Source organism: Necator americanus, chromosome III (genome assembly GCF_031761385.1).
Source record: "Necator americanus strain Aroian chromosome III, whole genome shotgun sequence".
NCBI lineage: Eukaryota > Metazoa > Nematoda > Chromadorea > Rhabditida > Ancylostomatidae > Necator > Necator americanus.
This window is the reverse complement of record NC_087373.1, coordinates 700841-722273: the sequence shown is the minus strand read 5'-3', so window position 1 is coordinate 722273 and position 21433 is coordinate 700841. Positions and strand designations below refer to the sequence as shown.

At 40.3% G+C, this 21433-nt stretch overlaps 2 protein-coding genes across 4 annotated transcripts; both read right to left on the bottom strand.

The window, feature by feature from the left end:
- Window positions 1-342: 342 nt before the first annotated feature.
- Window positions 343-10069, bottom strand: RB195_008221 (uncharacterized protein; the record flags this gene model as incomplete). Of its 2 annotated transcripts, XM_064194627.1 has the most annotated exons (15): window positions 343-458; window positions 1261-1327; window positions 1592-1708; window positions 1763-1882; window positions 2250-2360; window positions 2423-2521; window positions 4819-4935; window positions 4988-5062; window positions 5797-5894; window positions 5997-6190; window positions 6405-6505; window positions 6567-6691; window positions 6863-7010; window positions 9068-9124; window positions 10001-10069. In XM_064194627.1, the coding sequence occupies 15 exons, from the start codon at window positions 10067-10069 to the stop codon at window positions 343-345; spliced, it is 1614 nt and encodes a 537-aa protein (XP_064045772.1). The 2 variants fall into 2 exon arrangements, with proteins under 2 accessions (XP_064045772.1, XP_064045773.1); XM_064194628.1 differs by lacking the exon at window positions 9068-9124.
- A 1233-nt stretch (window positions 10070-11302) lies between these two features.
- RB195_008220 (uncharacterized protein) lies at window positions 11303-19420 on the bottom strand (the record flags this gene model as incomplete). Of its 2 annotated transcripts, XM_064194626.1 has the most annotated exons (12): window positions 11303-11485; window positions 11552-11690; window positions 13985-14182; window positions 14301-14401; window positions 16521-16637; window positions 16727-16810; window positions 17479-17577; window positions 18315-18438; window positions 18535-18625; window positions 18683-18750; window positions 18860-18971; window positions 19345-19420. In XM_064194626.1, 12 exons carry the CDS (start codon window positions 19418-19420, stop codon window positions 11303-11305), a joined length of 1392 nt encoding a protein of 463 aa, XP_064045770.1. The 2 variants fall into 2 exon arrangements, with proteins under 2 accessions (XP_064045770.1, XP_064045771.1); XM_064194625.1 differs by lacking the exon at window positions 16521-16637.
- Window positions 19421-21433: the final 2013 nt, after the last annotated feature.

Sequence of the window (21433 nt, the reverse complement as noted above, 5' to 3'; positions counted from 1 at the left end):
TTACACATCGCGATATTAGGCAGAAAAAAATCCACGGATAAACCATCCATTGGAGATAACCCCGAACCTCAATTATTTTTATTCGACCAAAGCTCTTAATTTATTAAGCATAACACTGTAGATACCGGGACCCAAATTTTAACCATGTGGTATACAATAGAATCTACTAATAACAGATAGAATACAAATAATAAATTAAACTCTATGCACTACTCTTCTTACAGTGTGTCTTAATACCAATAAAATCTTCCTACGTAATCCCGTGATGCACAAAACAATACCAACAACAACCATAAATACGAGAGACTCGGGTAGATCAAAAATGATCCAAAACACTTGGCGTCATAACTCTTCGTGAGTGTAATCAATGACAGCAGCGTTTCGTCCTGCAATTCTTCCGAACACAACACATTCCAATAGAGAGTTGCCGGCTAATCGGTTAGCACCATGTACTCCGCCTAAAGAATCTCATGGTTACAAATAGGAGACCTGCAAAAACTATCTGTGGGGTCAAACACTGTGCGATTGCGTACGCGGCTTCTTCCGAGCCAGTGCGGTGGAGCGTAGCGGTTAGGAGCGCACTGACCCTTGCTGACACCACCCATCGCTGCAGTTTGCGATGGTTCCACCTCGGCTCCAACTGCTGCTTCCACCGCGCCGTTTCGAGCGCATACGCAAATGCACCGTGCTTCATGTCGTTTTGACCCTATATGTAGGGATAGTGATGATTGTGCTGTGGAGTGTATTTAACATTCAGTTTTCCAATTGCACAACTTCGATGGAAAGCGCACGCAAACCTCCTAAATTGGTGTGACCACAACTAGACAGATAAATTTGATTACTTACTTTGAATAGGTAGAAAAGAAAATATGACCGATAACAAAAAAGAAAAGAGCGAATTCCGTTAATCAATCCGCCTAGGATGAGCCAACACGATCACTTCAACTTAAGGTCGTTCGAGGTTTATGAACGTCTGCCTATACAGTGACTTGCGGGGGCTGGCCGATGCGTCAAGTCAGGGTTTTTATCCTCACAGACAAGTCTAGCACCAATTTATCAGGGGATTAAATGCTTGATTTTCACTAGGACGGTGTTGAACTATCGACCGACCATGCAGTCACGCCAGAACCTCTTACCGACTGAGCATTGAGCACTCCCGCCTCTCCAATGTGATCAAAAAACTTAAAATGGTAAGTGCTAGTTCAGAAAAAAAATCTTTTAGAAAGCTATTCTTGGTAACTTAAGGAAAAAACAACAAACCAGTTACTTCTCCAGCCGCTAGGAGTCCTTTGAAAGGTGCCGTGGTAAACTCATTAATCACATGAGCCTATAATCATACATGTAACCGATAGTATGTAGTAAAGTCAAAACGACATGAAGCACCGTGCAGATGCGTAATCGGTTGCGCCCGAAGCGGTTCGGTGGAGACAGCTGTGGGACTATGGCGAACTGCAGAGATGGGTGGCGGTAGCGAGGATCCTTACACGGTCCCAACCGCTACGCTCCACCGCGCCGCTTCGAGACGCTTACACAACTGTCCCTGCTTCATTTCGTTTTGACCCTACTATACGTTATTCTACAACACCAATACCTGTTTGTCGATTTTTAAGCCACCCATTGTGTAATGAATTGCTGGGGTGATAATCGCTGCGTAAATGGGTTTATCTACATCAAACGAGACCGGAAACACAGTCTTTCCGAAAGCGTCCTGAAGAAACCTGGATGGTTCTGAGGAATACTCAAATTTGTCCAAAAAAGTTACTTTATCTTTGGCTCCATCTTTACCAGCCGTCACGTATTTGTTGTAACTCAGGAGTGTGTCTTTCAAAGCCTCGTAAGAAATACCAGAAGCTTCGGTAAAATCTTTCACTGTGTTGTATTTCTGAAAATGTACAGTGTCTCTTAAAAAAACTTTAAAACCAAAAGATTCGAAACTACTCAGTAATTAAATAAAATGATAAAATTGATAAATAAGCTAACAACCTGAAGTTGAAGTTAAACATTTTTTATTGATCAAGACGATAAATATTTTATTATAGAAAGTTCGATGTAACCAGTTTTTCTTCAGCAATGAAAATCCACCTCCAGCAAAATGCTCTCAAACGTGCTACAAGGTCAAAAATCTTCGCTAGAAAATAGGTCTTCTGCAGCACCGGAATTCTTTCCCGTTACTCGAATGCCCCACTCTCGTTCCCAAATCGAGAAGAGACCCAATCTACCAACGTAGCAACGTAAAAAGTAGCACTAACCGTGAAAAACTTCTTGACAATATGATAGAAAGTGAAAGCCGGTCGCCCAAATGAATCCGCTGCCTCGTCGTTCATCAGCATTATCGCTGAGGAGAGTCCGGCGGAGCCATTCTGAATAAATTTTATCGGTCGGCTTATGAATAAATTAGTAAGTTCGGGAGCAACAAGCTAACATGGAATCCTTCGATTGGTTTACATTCCTGGAGTATTTTTCCAGTAAGATAATCACGTCTGCCGAGTTCATTTGCGAATCGTACACCTTTCGAATTCACCTGGAAAATCAAAAAAGATGAAAACATCATAGTTCAAAGTGGTTTCCAAGAACAAGTTGCATCGTTAGGAATCGAAATCCGTGGTATCAAGTACACATGAGCTGTTGTTACCTATTAGGGTGTTTGGAAAGTATCTGCCGAAATATGCAAAATTTCAAAACAACTTTTTAACAACACTTTATTATTCGACGAAATAACCTCCATCAACATCGACAACCTTCTGCCAACGTCTCACAAGATCACGGATTCCTTTGGCGTAGAACTCAGGCGAATTGGAGGCGAAGAAAGCCCGAAGGTCATTTTCGAGGTAGTCACGATCATCGTAGCGCTTCTCTTCCAGGTGATGCTGAAGCGATCGGAAGAGGTGCTAGTCGGTCGGGCCAGGTCCGGGCTGTATGGTGGCTGTGGTAGAACTTCCCATCCAAGTTTCAGAATTTTCTGGGAAGTCTTCTTCGCTATCGTGCAGCAGGCGAACGTTGTCGGGCTTCGGGTGCTCCTTGCGGATCTTGTCGGTCAGTATTTGAAGTTGAGCGCAGTAGACCTCGGCAGTAACTGTCGTGCTGTCCGGCAGCAGTTCGAAACGGTAGATTCCATGAAATCATCACCAGACGCTCGGCGTGACCTTCTTCTCATGGATTTCACCTTTCACGAAAGGATCCGGCATTTCATCGCCGGCGCACCACGCACGTTTGTGGGTGTGGTTGACTTAGAGGACCCATTTTTCATCTCCAGTGACAATGGTGTCCAGCCAGCCGAATCTGCGGCTTCTGGAGAACAGCTGAGTCCAGATGTCCAGGCGTTTTTGCCGGTTGCCGTCGCTCAATGCATGTGGGAGCCACTGACCGTGCTTCTTCACCATTCCGAGAGATCGCAGTCCATGGCTCACGGTGGACAGCGAACAGCCAAGACTGGTAGCAAAATATCGCACACCTTCATATGGATGCTGCGCCGCCAGATTCTTCAGTTCGTCGAACGATATTGCAGTCGAGATCATCTTCGAGTTTCTTGTTTCCGGCTTTGAGACGCTGGAACCAGGCGCGCACAGACCGCTCAGAAGGGGCTTCAGTGCCGAATACTTGACTTAAGCTTCGATGGGCTTCAGCAGCGGTGTGGCCAGATTCGAACTCGTAAAGGCTGAAGCCGGACTTCAGACTTTCTATGGTGTTCGCTTCGCTCCCCTTCACTAATCAACGAAAATTACTATTAGTGCCGTTTTCTATGAAATTGAACTCGTGTATCTCCACAATCTTTCTTCCTTTTTTATATTATAACTAAAAGCGAAAGATTTCATTGTCTTCTTTCTCGACGCGTCAGCTCTACATTTGGAGAACATTCGAACTTCAGCTTCAAACACTCCATACCAATATATTTTAGACAAAGTTTAAAAGTATCACGCGAAATATGGGTTTTCCTACTGTTTTCCCCAAACAGTTATCAAAGAAGGATAATTTAGCATAAAATGACGTGAAAGTCATCTTCCTACCGATAAAGATAACGTTCCATGTCAGATCACATAAACATCTTGCTACTACTTAAGCAGCCGTTTGCACGCGGGTTTTCACTTTCTGAGAACGGCATACTACCAAGTTGAGGCGAATGAAGAAGGAAATAGACACGCAGAGGAGTCCAAAGGTGAAGAGCAAAGCGCCCAGTCGCAACGGCTATGAAACGACTGCAACCATCTATCTTTTGCGTCTTGCACACGAAGTTATCACGCACCATTTCAACGCCGGTGGACTCGTCGCACCCCGTATTATAGCTATAAGGCGCCGGCGCGCCAACCCGACGCCAGTGGACCCGTGGCACCCTCTTCTATATGTATTTGACGCCGGTGGACCCGTCACATCCCCTTCTATAGGAATCTGGCGCCAGTGGACCCGTCGCACTCGCTTCTATAGGTATGTGGTGCCGGTGGACTCGTCACATCCCCTTCTATGGCTATCTGGCGCCAGTGGACCCGTCGCACCCCCTTCTTCGAATTTCGTGACACACAGACAAACACAGACAAACAAACAAACAGACACACTTCCAGAACACCTCAAAAAATCTGCGCTACTGCGAAATTTTCGACAGATACTTTCCGAACACCCTAATACAAACAATTTGTATGACAAGAAGAACTATAGCTCCCAAAATTCGCAAAAACGGCGTTGTTGTCCTTAGCCCTACTCTATAAATAGTTTAATAATGCATTAATAAGTAGTTACTTGTCAAGAATTTTTCAGTGAAGGAAAATAAGAAGCAATAAGCGCATCTTTAATTCAAGCCACTAACAGCACATCCTGAAAAGAACTTACCAAAATTGCTCCTTTCCCTCTAAGCGCTTCTGCAGCTAAGAATTTCGTCCCTGCACCGGGATCAGCAGGATCCACGAATGCGGTTGGATGAATTTGAACTCTGTTCATGCCGATTACCTTAAAATGATTACAAAATCCGGAGGAGTTCAAATTTTTTATCTATAAAAACCTGAGCTCCCATGGCCCGTGCCATCTTCACGCCATCACCTCTTGCCCAAGGACCATTAGTAGTCGGAAATTTCAACTGAAAGAAGGTGAGTTCGTCTTAAAGAAAAAGAAAGGAAGTATTATGTAAATAATAGCACTAAAGTCCATACTGACTTTCTATGTTTTTCGATACTAAAGCGCTAGCAAACGTGGACCTCAATAGCGGAGGCACAAAAGTGTAATGATCAACGAGAAAAAGCGAATAGCTATAAAATAAAGTCAAGCATTTAGAAAGAAACATCCGAAAAATTTTTAAAAGCAAAGAACAATAAAATTAAATAATGTTGCCAGAGTATTGCCTTGTCACCGTTGGCGAGGACGACATAAAATGGGCACAGCACTCTAATTTTTGGTGTGCATAGATTGGGGGCAGGTTGACGATGATTTACAATTGTCAGCATTTATTAAAAGGCAAGTCTCTAACGAACGAAGAATGCAGTTCATAGCCGTGCATAGATTTCTACTTATTTAGTTGAAAATATTGAAAAATCTCAATCCATCCTTCCGGTAGGTAAAGTCAAAGGTTAGGCAGTCTCAACTCTCAGTGAGAAGCAGCAAAACTGTGGTATGATCATAAAATCCTTAATATAAGCAAACTGGTGAGATTTAGTTTGGCATCGCCGAATTAGTGAAGCGTTCAGAATCCTCGTTTCTACTGCGTGGGTCCCGATCATACTTTATACTAATTTTAAGAATTTTGTAAGGATTTTCCGCTTATATGTTATTATATGTTACTCAACGATTGAGTGGAATGTCAAGCGAGCATCTAACCTTATCGCTAGCGAACTCATGCAGTAAGCTGGCATCTTCGTTTTTGTCTGCGCTAAATCCACCAGTTGCCAAAATCACCGCTTTTCCATTTATTTCTGCTGGAAACAACTCTTTATATGATTCCAATCTGGTACGAATACAAAAAAAGAGAATATGTTAGCATTGAAGGCAAGAAAGGTGCCTGTGTCCAAAAAACGCACATCGTTTCCCGTCCTTAACAACATTAACTCCATTCACATACGCGTTCCATGACGTCAGTCCAACAACACGTGTTTCTGTCAGGATGGTGACGTCATTTGGTCTAGCCTTTTGGATTTCGAGGATCCGTTCCTTGGCCTTCGATATGATGCCAAAGCCAACATTTACAGGTCGACCCTCCTTAGGAGATGGGATCCTGAAAGTTCCTTGAAAGATATGAAAAAGGATGAAGATATGAATGGAACGGAGAAGAGTGAAAGCAAAGAGTTGTGGGTGTGTTGGAAGTAATAGGGGAAAATAGTTTGCAGTTAATTAGCAAATTCTTCTTAGGAAAATGGGCACTCAAGCATACGATTGGTTGGAAGAATTGAAGCGATTGATTCATACGAAGTTAGAGCACTACAGCGTACCAATGCGTCCTTGGCACCGAATGTCCACCGCACAAATTAATATCACTCAAATCAACTCCATGTTCTATAAGAAAATCGACCGCATCGGAGGATGACTCAACCTAAAATAATGATTCCCTATCCTTCTATAAAACGGCGCACAATGATTTAAAAGTAACTAACCAGCAAGTCAACTAAAGTCTCGTCGTTTTCGCGATCTCCGGCATTCATTGTGTCCATATAAAAGAGGTGTTTTGAGTCCTGGATACCCATCTTCTTCTGGGTAACCGTTTCGCATGCACTTATACCTGTAAGAACACTACTTGGTGCCGCGATCGTATCAATCGTAGCGGTCCCCTCTTCGTCCAAAATCAATATCTATTATCTGGAGAAGTTCAAATCGCCAATGCTGGATATCGTCAGCGATAACATCCTTTCATTCGCCTGTTTATGTTTCCTCGACAAATCCAAGCACTCACCACTACTAGCCTTTGCCGAGTTTCCCCCGAGATTCTTCTCCCCATCAATGATTATGACCTTGGCGTTGCGGTTCAGCGCTTCCAGAGCTGCAGACAATCCTGCCAATCCACCGCCAACGATGATGACAGGTTCATCGCGAGAAGGTGCCTGTAAATACTGCGTAGATCGAGAGTGATCTAAAAAACTTTGGATAAAAAATTCAGTTAGCCTAAATCTTACCACAAGAGACGCCACATTCTTCAAGTAACGTGCTTCCTTTCTCTAGAACAAACGAAAAGAGATGTTATTTCGAGAGACAGTCTAGCAAGGAAAATACTGCCATCTTATTGACAGCACTAGGAGGTATTTCATCTACCATATTAGTTGTTCTTTAGATTTAGAGTGCACTGTACCATATGCAGTATTTGGCAGTATTTACCAAAGTAATTGTTATGGTTCTTCAGCTAGCATTGAGAAGAGGAGAAAACAATGGGTTTCCCAATTCTACTTCACATATATCTGACCAAAACAAGTGACCTGATCCAGCAAGAACATAGTTCATCACGCAGCATTCACGAGAAAAGAAACATTGTCAGATTTATGTTTGTGAGTTGATCGAAAACCACGTCTCCATATTCAAAATGCTTCGCCTCTTTTTTTTGCATTCGAAAAACAACGCATTCCATTCTATTTCTTTTTCTGTATTTTCTGCTGTCGCGACGGGTTTAGCCCGATAATGTTTGTGATAATGATGCATGGAAGTTACACTGTCTCTGAAGTCATATTGGTGCTTACCATAGGAATTCTTGAAAACAGAATCTTGAGGAGCACACCATTCATTTCTTGAGTAGTACTTCAAAATGAATAAAATTGCTGGGAGAAGTAGATAGGTACATCAATAGTTTGATATAGGTCCGATAGCAGAAAAAAGCAAACAAATTCAGTCTGTCGATTAGCCGATACTCAATCTAGAAAGATGCAAGGAAATAGTTCAACTGCACCTGCTCATTTCGAATGCTGTAAACAACAAAAAAATGTTCTAATGCGGTCGCACATGTTCCACAATAAATATAGTCGTTTGCAGGGCATACGAATTATTGGAAAACACTCAAGATTTCTAGGTGAAAACTGATCAGAGAACCACACATAGACTGTAAAAAAAAACGGGTCCTGAAAAAAAATTCCTCCCTTCAAATCGAAATATGATGTTGAAAAAGCTTCAGCGTTGAACACTTCATATAAAGCTACAACGTTGCACAAGAAAACATATGACTTTAGAGACCAGTCAAAAATCAGCAAGACCATAAACTCCAAGAATGTGGTTTTGCAAAACAATGTGCAAGCCAAGTGCAGCAGATTCCTTAGAGCACGCGACACAACATTATCGATTGGAGCTTTTCGTAACTCATGCCAGAAATTATCGCAAGAAATGTCTTCTGGGAGCTAAGTCGAAATCTTCCAGCTATCAAAGGACTACGAACAAGCAGTTGAATAATTAGACTCACAATAAGACCTTCTACAAAGCAAAAGTCTTTGGCGTATCAATCCACTTGGGATGCACCAACGTGTTTTACCGCAATTCGTAATCGTTGGGGTTTTGGAACGAAATGACTCGCGGTGCCCTCCGATGATCAAGTCAGTGTTTCCATCCTCCCAGACAGGTGTGGTACCAATTTCTACCATTTTTTTTTTTGGTACCAGAGTTTCGAACCATCGACCGTCCAGCCACAGCGGACCTCTTACTGACTGCGGTACACCCATCCAATTAGAATCAACCATAATTACAATAGTAGCTTAATATGAATAATACGGATACATGATGAACACTTGCTGTCTCGCTTTTTGTATGTATACTCCTTATGTTGGTTACAATAACTGCGTTCTCTGGCCCGCCCAGTCGGACCAGACCACTAGTATCGTATGTCAACATTCGGACAATTCAAGTTTTATTTATTACACATCTGTAAAAGGCTATTCGCTATTTGTTATTCGCTATGTATGACCTGGTTTTTCCGACGAGAGATCGAAATCAATTAAAAAGGTGGTCGCAAAATGCCTGGAACATAATACTTTGATCAAGATCCTTTTGATTTGAAAGTTGTTAAAGCTTGGTACATAGTTTTTTTTTTTGGTGAAATTAATATTTCTCTTTTCGGCAATTACTATAGAGCAGAAAAGTTGATAAAGGACGAAAATCCTACTAAATTACATCATTCAGCAAATACCTGTGAAGATGTCGGCAATGCTTTCTTGAAAATTTTCGACAGTTTATTTGTTCCACCCTGCAATGGTACACCTCTCCATAAAATTTCTGGATTCTTAAATAACGGCCACTCAACGACTACAAATGTAGGATAAAGCGCAATAAAACGCCCTTCACAAACTAACTACTGAGAAAAATGGCATATTTACAAGTAATATTCGTGATGTATTCCAGTATTCATCACGAATTTCTTCATTCTACGTAGCTACATGGTCAAGAGAAAGAGAAAACGGTGCAAGCCCACCATTTTTATTGTTCATCTTCATGCAGTCAAGACAAACGACAAGTAATCAATAGAATGCGGCAACTAAACCAAACGTTACCATCAAACTTCAAAAAGCAACAACAGTGAAGGAGATACAGATATGCAGTTATTTATACATTTCTATTCGTTTACTAGCGGAAACTGTTATTATCAACAGAAGGTAGCACGACACATACTGTTTTCGACATGTACACCACTAAGCCCTCACTGTACAAACACATAATCAAAGCAGACATATATACACAGTTAATTAAATAACCATGTTAAACACGCGAAGGATAATGATCATAGTGTTAAAGACGTGAATTTTAAGCTGCGGAGTGGGAGCATTTTTGCTAACTGGCCAATACCCTACACAGAGACTCAAAAACTGCAACTAAGCTGTGCTGAAACAGCGCAGGTGCAAAAGATTACTTTGCAAAAGATTAGATTACTTCCACATACTTTTTTTCGAGCAAAAAGCTTCTACTTTTAGAGAGAGAGAGGGAAAGAGTGAGTTGCTTTCATCAATGACCGCCCAGCATATGTCGTTAGGTTAAGCTCACATTTTATTCGCGTTCGAACCAATGGAAAAATTTAGGGTATTTCACGTTCAAAAAAAAAACAACAACAAATAAACAAGAACGCTACCTTCCTTCGGACTTCAGCCATCGTCGTTGTGCAGCTGCAGATGATGGCAACAATGAGGAGAAGCAGCATCGATCTGTATCTCCAGGGTACGTGAGATAAACCCTGGATGCTCACAAGTCAGCCGTGGAAAAGGTGAAGTCTATCGTCACAACACGTCATACAGTACCTTCATAGGGGGTAAAAACCAAATAAATCAATATGTATTTGAAAAATACACTAAGTTTATCGTTTATATTTAAACACAGTAATCAAATGAATGTAGGAAGAAAAACAAACTACGGAGTGGTGTAAACATATAGTAACGAAGACAAGGCCAAGGAGAGCTTGAGATCAAGGCAATTACGTCAGTTTCCATTGCTACCGTACTCAGTAAGTAGACACTAGGCAAACTGATTAGATTATTAAATTAACATTCATTGAGCCGAATGGATTCAGCTCTAATCAATACATATTATAAACATAGAAGCTAATATTGAAGACATATTGCAATAATTCAGGGCGGAAATTCTACAAGACGTCACCGAGATTTTCACCATTACTACAACAACGATACGCGATATGAAGCGGGTTGCTGCAGTAGACATTTCTTCACTACTGCTAAGGTGGCTTTCGTCCATCCAAATATAGACTAGGCAACAGTAGCGGCACAAGAAACCAGTGTAAGTAATGTCCGAACAGAAAAGCAAGTAATAGTTAATAATGAACTAAAATCAAAAGAAAGAAAGAAAGAGTGAAAGGAGAAAAAAAGAAAAATTGTGAAAAAAATACAGGGAAAACTTGTGCTTAAATCTGGATCTTGCGTTTCCTAGGGGAAAAAGTAAGTTGACTTTCAATTATTTTACAGAGAGAAACGCGCTGCAGCATACAGCATTTTGAAAAAAAAAACACTGAATAATTCACAGCTAAATTGTTATTATTCTTCCTATGTAGAACGAATAAGCGAACTGAAGTATGAAAATATTAACAAATCATGTTTCTCAAAGTATCACACTGGTCAGAATTTTGCAAAATCATTGATGAATCAAAAGGCTGTTACTGAGAACTTTCGGGAGCACAGCAAAAAAAGAAACACTTGTGCTTGATTTGCTTAGCGTAACAGACTCTAATGGCTAATTCTTCATCACGAACCATTGGATGTCTAGAAAACAAAGAAAGTGTAGCACACGCAACGGGAATTCCTTGTAAGAAGCTATCTGGCGGAATTATCTCACGAAAAAAAGATCCTGAAAACGCTCGATCCCTTAGAAAGAGAAGTAAAACACAGGTTTCTACACGAATTTAAATATGAAAGTGAACAGCCCCTCAATCTGCTCGCAGAAATGGCTCATACGGGCAACCATAGACCCGCTCTGGTTCTGTTTCTTCACTGGATGATTGTCCAACACATCTACACTCCGTACTGCAAGAAGTGCATTTTTGCATCTCATCCTGATCATCAGTGGATGAGTGCTGCCGGACGTCTTCTTCCGACGACATTTCTTCAGCCTAAATTTTTTTCCACGATTACAGAATCATTGCTATCATCATAATCTAAGTACGACTGCTATGTACCTGTGTCTCACTTGAATCCGTTTCATCCACGATCTTCTGTTCGTCATTGACCGAATCGTTACTAGAGCGGCGTTCCAAAAGGTTTTCTAAGTTGGTCGCGCGTCGACAAAGAGTAGAGGGATGCCAGTTGACAGATACACTAGACAAAGAAAGATTTTTGTTTTTTTACAACGTATGCAGACCAGCGTTAGCGACAGATGACTGTTATAAAAATGTTCTTAGTTCTAAGACTAGTGCTAGCTACTGCACTGATAGCATCTATTTTAGCGCAAATACTAACAATTAATACGAGGAAAAAATGAACTCTTCAAAACATTCACCAATCAAATCACAGAAAGAGGTTCACGAATTGTTAACTGATTAGTTATTTTGATACGTTTTTTGGTTCTCAAGTTTAAAAGTTTATCATGTCGCTAATATTATCATCGAAAGTTGTCCTTTCACTTCTTCACGACTGAGCACACATGACAGAAGATCCTAAGGCCAGCCATACTGGGAAATTATTGAATTAGACAACGTTTTATTACCCATTAACTGGGATCACCGATTTTAATCGCTCTCACATGATGACACAGCAGTAAATCACTCACTTCTATTCATAAAATACAGTGTTTGAAAGGGGTTGCAGAGCTTACTGTGTCATTCCAGCAGCAACGATTTGTAACTCTGCGTACTACTGTTAAAATCGCTGACATAACAGCATTCAGCGCAAGCAAGAACGCTGTTGGTAGGATTTCATCAGGCCTAGAAAAGCATTAATGACAGCGTGCGGGAAAATTTTCGATGTTCGTTTTCTCCAGTATTAGATACTTTGTATTTATAGCTAACAGCTGTCATATCTCCTACGTAAGACAGCGGAAGGGCGATCCCTTCTTCTACCAATAAATAAAACAGAACTTTCAGTAGCCGTGAAGTGATCTGTTAGTCCAACGTTAGCAACTCTTTAAGCTGACAAAGAAAAACAAATCATCACACCATTATCACTTCACCTCCAAAGATCCAGTTTTTTCTAGACATATAGAAAGTGTTTTGCATCTGTGCTGTTATACTTGCGAGCTATATCAGAAGTAATACTTACTACAAAAAAAAATCAAAAGTGAGAAATACTCATAAAATATGTCATAATAATACATCTCATAATACTGGGCGCTTCCACCGAACAAAAGTCAATAAGTCGATAAGTTCGATATTTTCAGGCAAATTGTTAAAGTGCATGCCAAAACCCAGCTGGCAAGACTCGGGAGCCTAGAAAAAATTGCACAAAAATAAATAGATCAATAGTGTCAGTGTTTTCGTCCACAGGAATTATCACATTAGTGATTTCCATATGTAGAAAAACAATATCTGGTTTCCACTGTTCGCAAAGCGAAAACCGAGCAGAATCGGTGGAACTGAAAATTGTCGAAGGGGATCGTTCACGATACGGCGTTATCCGTAATCACCACTCTCAAGAATCATGAAAGCTAGTTTCTGTCCCATCCCAGAAACCTTGAATAATCGATTTGCAAAGAAAATGCAAAAAAAAAAACAATCAAATTCGTTATGTGATAGTGATCACCGCCATCGAATATCCCCAGAAGAGAATTTTCGTCCAATTCTATATGTTACGAATGACAAAACTCGATCGTTGTGTCAGGGAATGTTCTACGTTTTTCTCTCGCTGCCTTGCTTTGCATCACACCCCCAAAAATCGCCCGTTTAGCGCTGCGGTTAACTCACGCATGAGGTAGATGGTACATTAGTGTTCTAATTTTCTCGCGCAAATTTTTGTCACCCTCTGTCTCGATATTTCGCTGGTACGATGTAGCAGTCGAGCTAGTAAGGAGTAACTAAAAAAACTATCTAAAGCGTGTATGTGTGTGTGCGTGTGTGTGTGTGTTTGGAAATTCGTGCCAAGAGGATAAAACATTGGTTTATATCATACAGTCAAGTCAAAGCAAGTTGAAGCACGGCGCAATTGTAAGAGCGGACGCGCTGGAGCGACCCGCCCTTTGACCGCTCATAGATGGCTGGCAATTTGCCAAACCCCGTTCTTCCTCCTTTTTTGCCGCATTTAACTTTTTTTTGCGGAGATCCCCATATCGTGTTTCGACGGCAAAACATAAAAAAGAGGACTACAATGACATAGGAAGAACACAGATACTGTGGAGTTCTCTACAACAAAAGTAAATACTCCAAACCCAACAAAAGTACCATTGAAGAAAAGATAAAAGATGAAAGGAATGTAATAAGAAAAAAGAAGATAGGAAATAAGCCCAAAATGACACCCAACATCTGCAGGCGGTACTTGGCAACTCTCCAAGCGAACCACGCGCAAAACCCGTGTGAACAAACCGCTTGCTTCAGCGCGATAACCTGTGCAATTGCACTGTGCTGTCGTTTGACCACACTGTGACTGTAATTTTATGATACCAGACAGACAACGAAACATACGTGCTCGGTTGGGCGAATTCCTGTGAGACCGCTGGCGGGTACGGAAAAGTACGGTCTGTCACAAGCGGAGAAGTAGAATTCCTCACAAATGGATTGGCAAGGCCACCACCTCCACAGCTTCGCTTCGACTCAACCTCATCAACTCCGCCAGTATAACGTCTTTTCAGCGCCGACTTTGTTGTTATAGGCGACAAACTTCTGGAATAGACGACGGAACTTTCTTTTCCTTTGATTTCAGGAAAATACGAAAAAGTGCTGATCGAAGGAATCCCTTACATTCTATGTTCATCGGATCTACCGAAAAAAATCTCCATACCTTAGCAATCGCTGCCTTGTTGGACTTTGCGTTGGACTTGGAGTGGCAGAATACGGTATATTGGGTCGAACCATTTGATGAGTTGAGGGGGAGTAACACTGCTAGAAAAAACTTCGCACGATGGCTTGCAAAACAAAACGTTTTCACTAAGTTACGCTTAGGTCAATAATTCCAGAGCATCTAGACTTTATAGAAGTAAAGTTTTTTTTCCTTTCGTTTATCCCAAATAGCTTTTACTCTACCTATCGTTTTTCTCAAAATAAATTTATCAGATTTCTGTCTATAAACTCTTTTTTTCTCTTTTCTTTATTAACAGATGATTATACGGTAGCGGCCTCAAAGTTTCAAAGCTGTGTACACTTCTCTACATACTGTTGAAATTGTTTGTAGAGCAATCGCGTGAAAATCACAGCTTTCACATTCAGATAGGCGAGTAACAGTAACAGTAAATTTTTATCAATTAGAATTCACGTAGAAATGTGAAAATAACCACTACGAGTTTAGAAATACGTGGATTCATGTTCTGTTGAACTTCTATATGTCCGTATTTCGAGGAGTACACGTACATTGGAGTTCTCAGTACAAGTCGCACGTGGTGGTACGATTCAAATACGTCAAATGCATGCGCAAAGCCAAAGACAGGCACGTAGCACCCGTTGACAAATTGTTTTAAATCTAAGTGTGTAGTGAAACGAAAGGGTTCGATAGCTGCATAAAAACAGTTGCTGTCTTTAGACGTATGCTAACTATTAGAAAGGTCCACCTAGATAAAATTTATGTAGCAATTGCAGGAGAGCAAACAAATCAACATCAATCAAGATTGGCCTACTTTTTCTTGAATTTTTTAAAAGTTTCGTGATAGTCTTAGACTATTGTCCATGACAGTACTCATATAGGAGAACATTAGTGTTAAAAGTAGGAAGTTGGAAAATTGATGCTTCCCTTCGGGCCGAATCGCAATATTGTTCCGGCCAATATAAATGTGCTCTGGTAGCTATGTGTCCTACTGAGCTCTACACGTTAACACTGTACGGTCTCCTTAGCATTTCTTTCGAGTTCATATATTTCCATCTCAGCGAAGAACTTTGATTCTCACTAACATGTTGCTTATCCTACCTTAATCAAGTTATTTGTGGGCTTTTTTCTACCAGTATGTGTTATAAGCAGTTGTTTGAATTCACCCACTTTAAAGGCAACCATTAAAAGGGTGGCATCGTTAGCCATGTTCCTGTAATATGAAACTTCTGCAACCATTAGAAAAAATTCGAACTCAATAATATATTACATATTTGGCTCCGAATAGTTTCCTGAGTTCGAATTTTCCTACCAGGCACCTTGTAACGCGCTGCGTCAGTTGCGGAGCGGACGAAAAAAAAAACAAGGTTCCCTCAGCAGCCCATTTTGGCAAAACGAATGAGTAGGCTATTGAGGTAATCGGGGCGTATAAAAGGTGGCGCGTTATAAGTTGTCGTGTAGCACAACTTGAACAACGAAGCCGTTTTCCATGCCATTTTTCAGTGCGATTAGAGGAAATGGAGCGTAATCACACTCTAATTCGTCATCTACAAACCCAACTCTACTTTTTCTCGGAATGATCGCAGCACCCTCAACTTCTTGGTATGCTGCATTTAAACATCTTCATCCTACTCAATTGCATATTCAATCTCAATATTCAATCAGCTTTCAGCTCAACAGTATACAACTTTATAATGCATAAGTGCATAAGATTATTTAGTGCGACAATGCCAAATGATTCGAAAACCGGCACGAATCTACTCATCTGAAATTTCATGGTCTCCGCCATCGAGGATGTAATGCGACACGCCGACAATGGGACCGGAGATCTGACCAACCAAATGGGATAAGGGCCTGATGTAAGATAAATTCGTATGCGGCATATGATATATGACCTTATCAACTCGTGACTTTTTATTCGACCACTTGAAGTCAGCAGTAATGTGCAAAATAAAATGCATACAAATTTGTCACGAGTTCCTTGGACTCGGGAACGAAAATATGGTTGAGGTAACCGATTTTGTGGCAGCGCTTGTATCTTAGGAACTTAGTATAAAGGTTTGATATTTTTTTAAAGAGCTAACCACTAATGGAACCATTTACGCTCCTTTCTTTTCTCAAAATTTTTTAAAAGACGATCTCTCATTTGTGAGCGAAACAAAAGATAATCTCAATTTATTTCCCTTCAAACTAATATTGCATTACCTTGTGCATGTCTGTCACTCTGGTCGGACTCGGCGAACAACTATGCGGCAGAAAAACGTTTGTCACAATCGATATCGGCTCGCCTACCGACGAAACCGATGGCGCACGTCGACGCATCTCATAAAAATCAAACCATCAAATTAAATATCTACACATAAAACCATTTCTTAATTCATGAACATAAATAGTAAAGGGAAATTGCATACCATGGAAGACGACGATTCCAGTGTGATATCGTCGAAACCACACGATACCTGTTGGGATGTCTTCACAAGACGTTCATGTTCGACCTAAATTTTACGTTAAAAAGCAATTTTCAGTGCACCTAATTATAATCTTCCCAATATTTTCGAGAATTCATGTATTGGTTTAGATCAATGAAGTCAAAACGTCAGTCAATGAAGAAACACTGGTAAAAGTTGTATTAAAAAAAATCGATAGACCCGAAAAAAAGATTCGAGTCAAATAGTGATCAAAAACCAGAATGAATTTAAAAAAAAAACAAGCGACGTATTCAATTTTTTTCTAAAACGGAAATTAGAACTAAGAAACCATAGGATTACGCACGTGCAAGATATACTACAGACTGCTGCATAGGAAACTTGCAAAGAAAAAAAAGGAGTGTTCTTAGTTGTGAGGATAACGCACTCATTTCAGGCTCAACTTATCATTTACACTCCCAACTCATAGAAATTAGCAGATGTCAATGATGAAAAAGATAATATCTACCAGAACACTGCCACATCAATACAATCTGTTTTTCTCACGTCCCCGAATTTTACTGGAAAACATTCTAAAGGTGCCTGAGATTATCCTGCGATTGTCAACCCTATACTAATAAACAGCATCACAAACAAACTTTTGTGATGTTTAACAAAATTAAATGCCTATACAAGGGAGTCGGATCAAGAAATATTTCTTACTCTGACAGCATGCGCAAAGAAATCAACATCATTACCTCATTACTTATTGAGCAATCGCTCTCTCTGCGTATATTAGCGATGCGACCTCTTGGAGCGTCTAGTCGACGAGCAACGGGAAGACTAGAGTCCGTCAGCTACAAATTGAAAAGTGAAATACTTGCCTTAGATTAGGAGTAGAATTTCCAAATATCTTCCTTGTGGATAATTGAGACTGTTCTGTTCAAAATAATCCTATGTATATTCGGTTGAAAATAAAAGGACAAATAGTGAATATTACATTGAAACAAACAGTTTGTTTCTCATAAGGTAGCTGAACTATTTATCGATATGATAGAGTTCAGAACTTCAAAAAAAAAAATTGCTGAACTGCATTGTTTGCCTTGTCTACTTTGATCAGATCTGAAGTTTAAACTGTTACCTAACGGATGGAGATCCCGAGAAATACAAGAGCCCGACCTTTCCTCTTGGCACAAAAAAAAACCTGTTTACCTCCTTTCTTGATATGGAAGTGAAATCACAAGAAAAACTACTGGAAAAAAAGCGGGGGGGGGGGGGAGAGGAAACTTTAGCCCCCATTCAAACTAAGTAATCGAGTGTCGCCACCACATGATTTTTTTTTGTAACAGAAGGATCACAATTTTCTACACCTTCACAAATTCCAGTCCTTGTCATAGATACTTCGATCTACTTGTTTAGCATGGAATTAGCTTACAAGCAAGGTGAAATGAGAGATGTGAAAAAATTCTTTTCAAAAGTCGCCGAAGATGCTGTATGAGCTCTACAAGAAATATCGCTTCTTAGGTAAAACTGAAGTTTATTTTAAATAAACGACATGTTTTGGTAAAAAAAAACCAATAGCATATCTGCTTACTTTCGATTTGCTCAACTTCCTCAAAATCGGTTCGTCTCCATCCAGTGAACCGCCTCCTACGGTTAGCTCACTTCCATCTGAGTCACTTGACGACGACGATAGTTTTCGGATTGACCTACGAGCTCTGGAACACCTCAAATCCTCTAATCACAAACATTCGGCTCGCAAAATACACGGAAAACTTTAAAAAAATATAAAGAAGAAGATGAGTGAAAAATACCGGAACTTCTCCGTGCATTCTGAAGACTCCTTTGATAAGAACGAACCATCAAGGGATGACCGCGACGAAGTTTCGGAATCGGCAATAGAGGCTGAAATTGACACAAGAATAAGAAGAAAGTAGAGGGCGGCAACGCTCTTCTACTCACTGTTTAGAAAATCTGGGCGAGGAAGTGAGGAAAAAGCACCAGGCGATGCCTGACTAAGTGGAAGGAATCTAAAGAGATATGAAACTAAGTGTCAAAATATGTTGAAGGTATAAAATTAAGAACAACTAAGAAAATAAAGAAAACGAAAAAAAAAATCCTGGGAAAGGAACAACTTACGGCGACTGACGATGAAGGAAGCTGGCTTCTGTGACTTCTTGTTCACTGATGAAGGAACAGTTTGAAGGTGCCGGGGAGCATCCCTCAGAAGGTAGGTCCTTATCGAAGACATCTTGATAAAAGAAGAGAAAATGAGCAGGTTTGACCTCAGTTCAATTCACACCAACTATTACTAAATTTACAAAACGTTACTGAAGCTAAAAAAAAACTAGCTCTATAGTTGCTCAAGCACTGCAGACTCTGATTCCAAAGATTTCAAAAATTGGAAAATGGAAGATGAGACTCCCAAAAAAAAACAACTCAAAAAAAAAAAAAACCAAATAAACCTATAAAAACCTATAAAACCTATAAACTAAACTAAATAAACTTCGTTCAGTCTCATTCTGAGTTTAGTTATCAATGTAGAGGACGGTCATTGACCCAACAAAAACGTGAACACTATGAATAGCTTGAGAGATCGATAAGAAAAACTAAACTGGACTCACTCTGTGTTTCAGTTGAAGTATTGCTCACAACAGCATTCACAGATGCAGCAGTGATCCCATTAAGATCGTCCGCCATGTCCAACGAACAGTAAGAGAGTGCAGTGACGATTATAATTCAGTGTATTGGCTATCAGCAGAACTGTCCGATTAACAAACTACGCCCATAAACAACTATGAATCGCTCATATGTCCCATCACAAATCATTAAATCTCAGAAAATGCTCCTGAAACTGAATGGATAACCGAGGCAAGAAAGAACATTCACAATTCAGAAATGGTTCGAGGTGAAATATGAAAGACGTTATATGTCACTACAACGCCTATTGCGAAGACGGCGTAAACATCAAATCTTCCGTCCTGAAGGGAGAGAACTTATACCCTAAATAAAAGAGAGCATTAATAGAAAACATGTGAATAAAAACATTTCAGGAAAGTCCTGGCCACACAATCGAGATACACTTCTTCGGGGACAGCGGCGTGACGGAGTCCAGCTGATAGCGATGGGGCACATTTTGCCATGTTTTAATTACAAAATTAATTCGATAAAGTACTTATTTAACCTAGGATCCTGTTAAAACACAGAAATATCATTTCATTGGAAGTTGGAGCAAATGTGAGAAGTAGTCTTAGTGGGAAGATATTCATCTTTGTGTATACAACTGTAGTAATTAACAGTATAAAACAATAAAATTCAAGAATTTGGATCATAATTGATGATCAAACTGTTTGATGCAATGAATGACCCCATCCATCGACGTCATATTACTATGCGTGCCTAATGGCAGAGCATCCGTGACCGATGTATTGTAGGAAGAAAAAATTGGAGTTAAAAATTTAAGAAGGAATAGAAGTACACGTTTCAAGACAGGTAGGGTATTTTGTTAAAATGTGAGGAAAGACAGGCAGTAAGTGATACGAGCGGTATGAATGATACGTCCACTTCACAACTTATTAACGAAAACAGCGGAATAGCCACTCGCATTGGGGATTTCACTCCATTCACTAGCAACGACATTAGTGATATTTTCCCGAGAAGGAACGACTAAGCAGTGAGATCGTAGGGGAACGATGGTTGACAAATACCAAATCGATCAAAATCAATAGACCATCACCAAAACATTTAATTTGGATTTCACGCAACGAAGTGTCCATTAGTCAGTTATTATGTGAGTGCACGTAGAAATAACTAGTAGATGGATCTCTGAATGTATGAACCAACAGTTCAGCATACAATAATCCCTTATTTCATAGACTGACGAAGAACGCGCTCCACCGAAAAGTTGCTACTCTCTTATCGATTTGTCTGTCCGAGTTTGTCAACAGTAGTAGGACAGTGCGACGTGACGTGCCTCATGGATTGCTTGTCGATCGATTGACCCAATGGCATGCTCATTGGATGCAACGTAACTGAGTAATCGAACTACTGAATCGAATTCATTTTCCACTTTTCCACTTCCTGTAGCGTAGTCCGGACTGGGAGTTTTCTCAAAGTCTTTGTGAGTTTCACTTTGTCGATCATGTAAAATTCGATACAGCCAAATAACTTGGTTCATGGTGCACTATGGCGTAGAGGGTTGTGTTCGATCGCAGGCCTATGTCTGAAGCAGATAACGACTAAGTTCTAGCCTAGGAACGGAATTGGGGCGAAGGTCCTATCGCGCATTCAGTGGCGCCGTTATTTCTGGAGGTGAATGACCAAATCATTCGGGACCCTAAGGCCTAAACATTAGTCTTAGAGGATCTATGACATGCAAGCTAAAGTCACTAAGAGATAAAAGTATGATTGAGCGTCCAGAAATAATGGCGCCACTGGGTGTCTCGCTCTCAGCTACATTTTCCTCTGAAATGCCTGTTACGGCACATTTTCTGGAAGCAACTATCTTTTCCTTTATTTCATACCATTTTTAGTTTCTCAACCTTATTCTATTTCTCGTAATTTCCACGTGAACACTAGCTATCTTTCAGAAAATACCGAACATTTCAACTGTAGAATTCGTCTGAATGTCCACCTCAAAATGAACCGTTCGCTTGATACAAACACCATACTGCAACGAGCATAACTTGAAACAATCCTGGATGCAATATGACC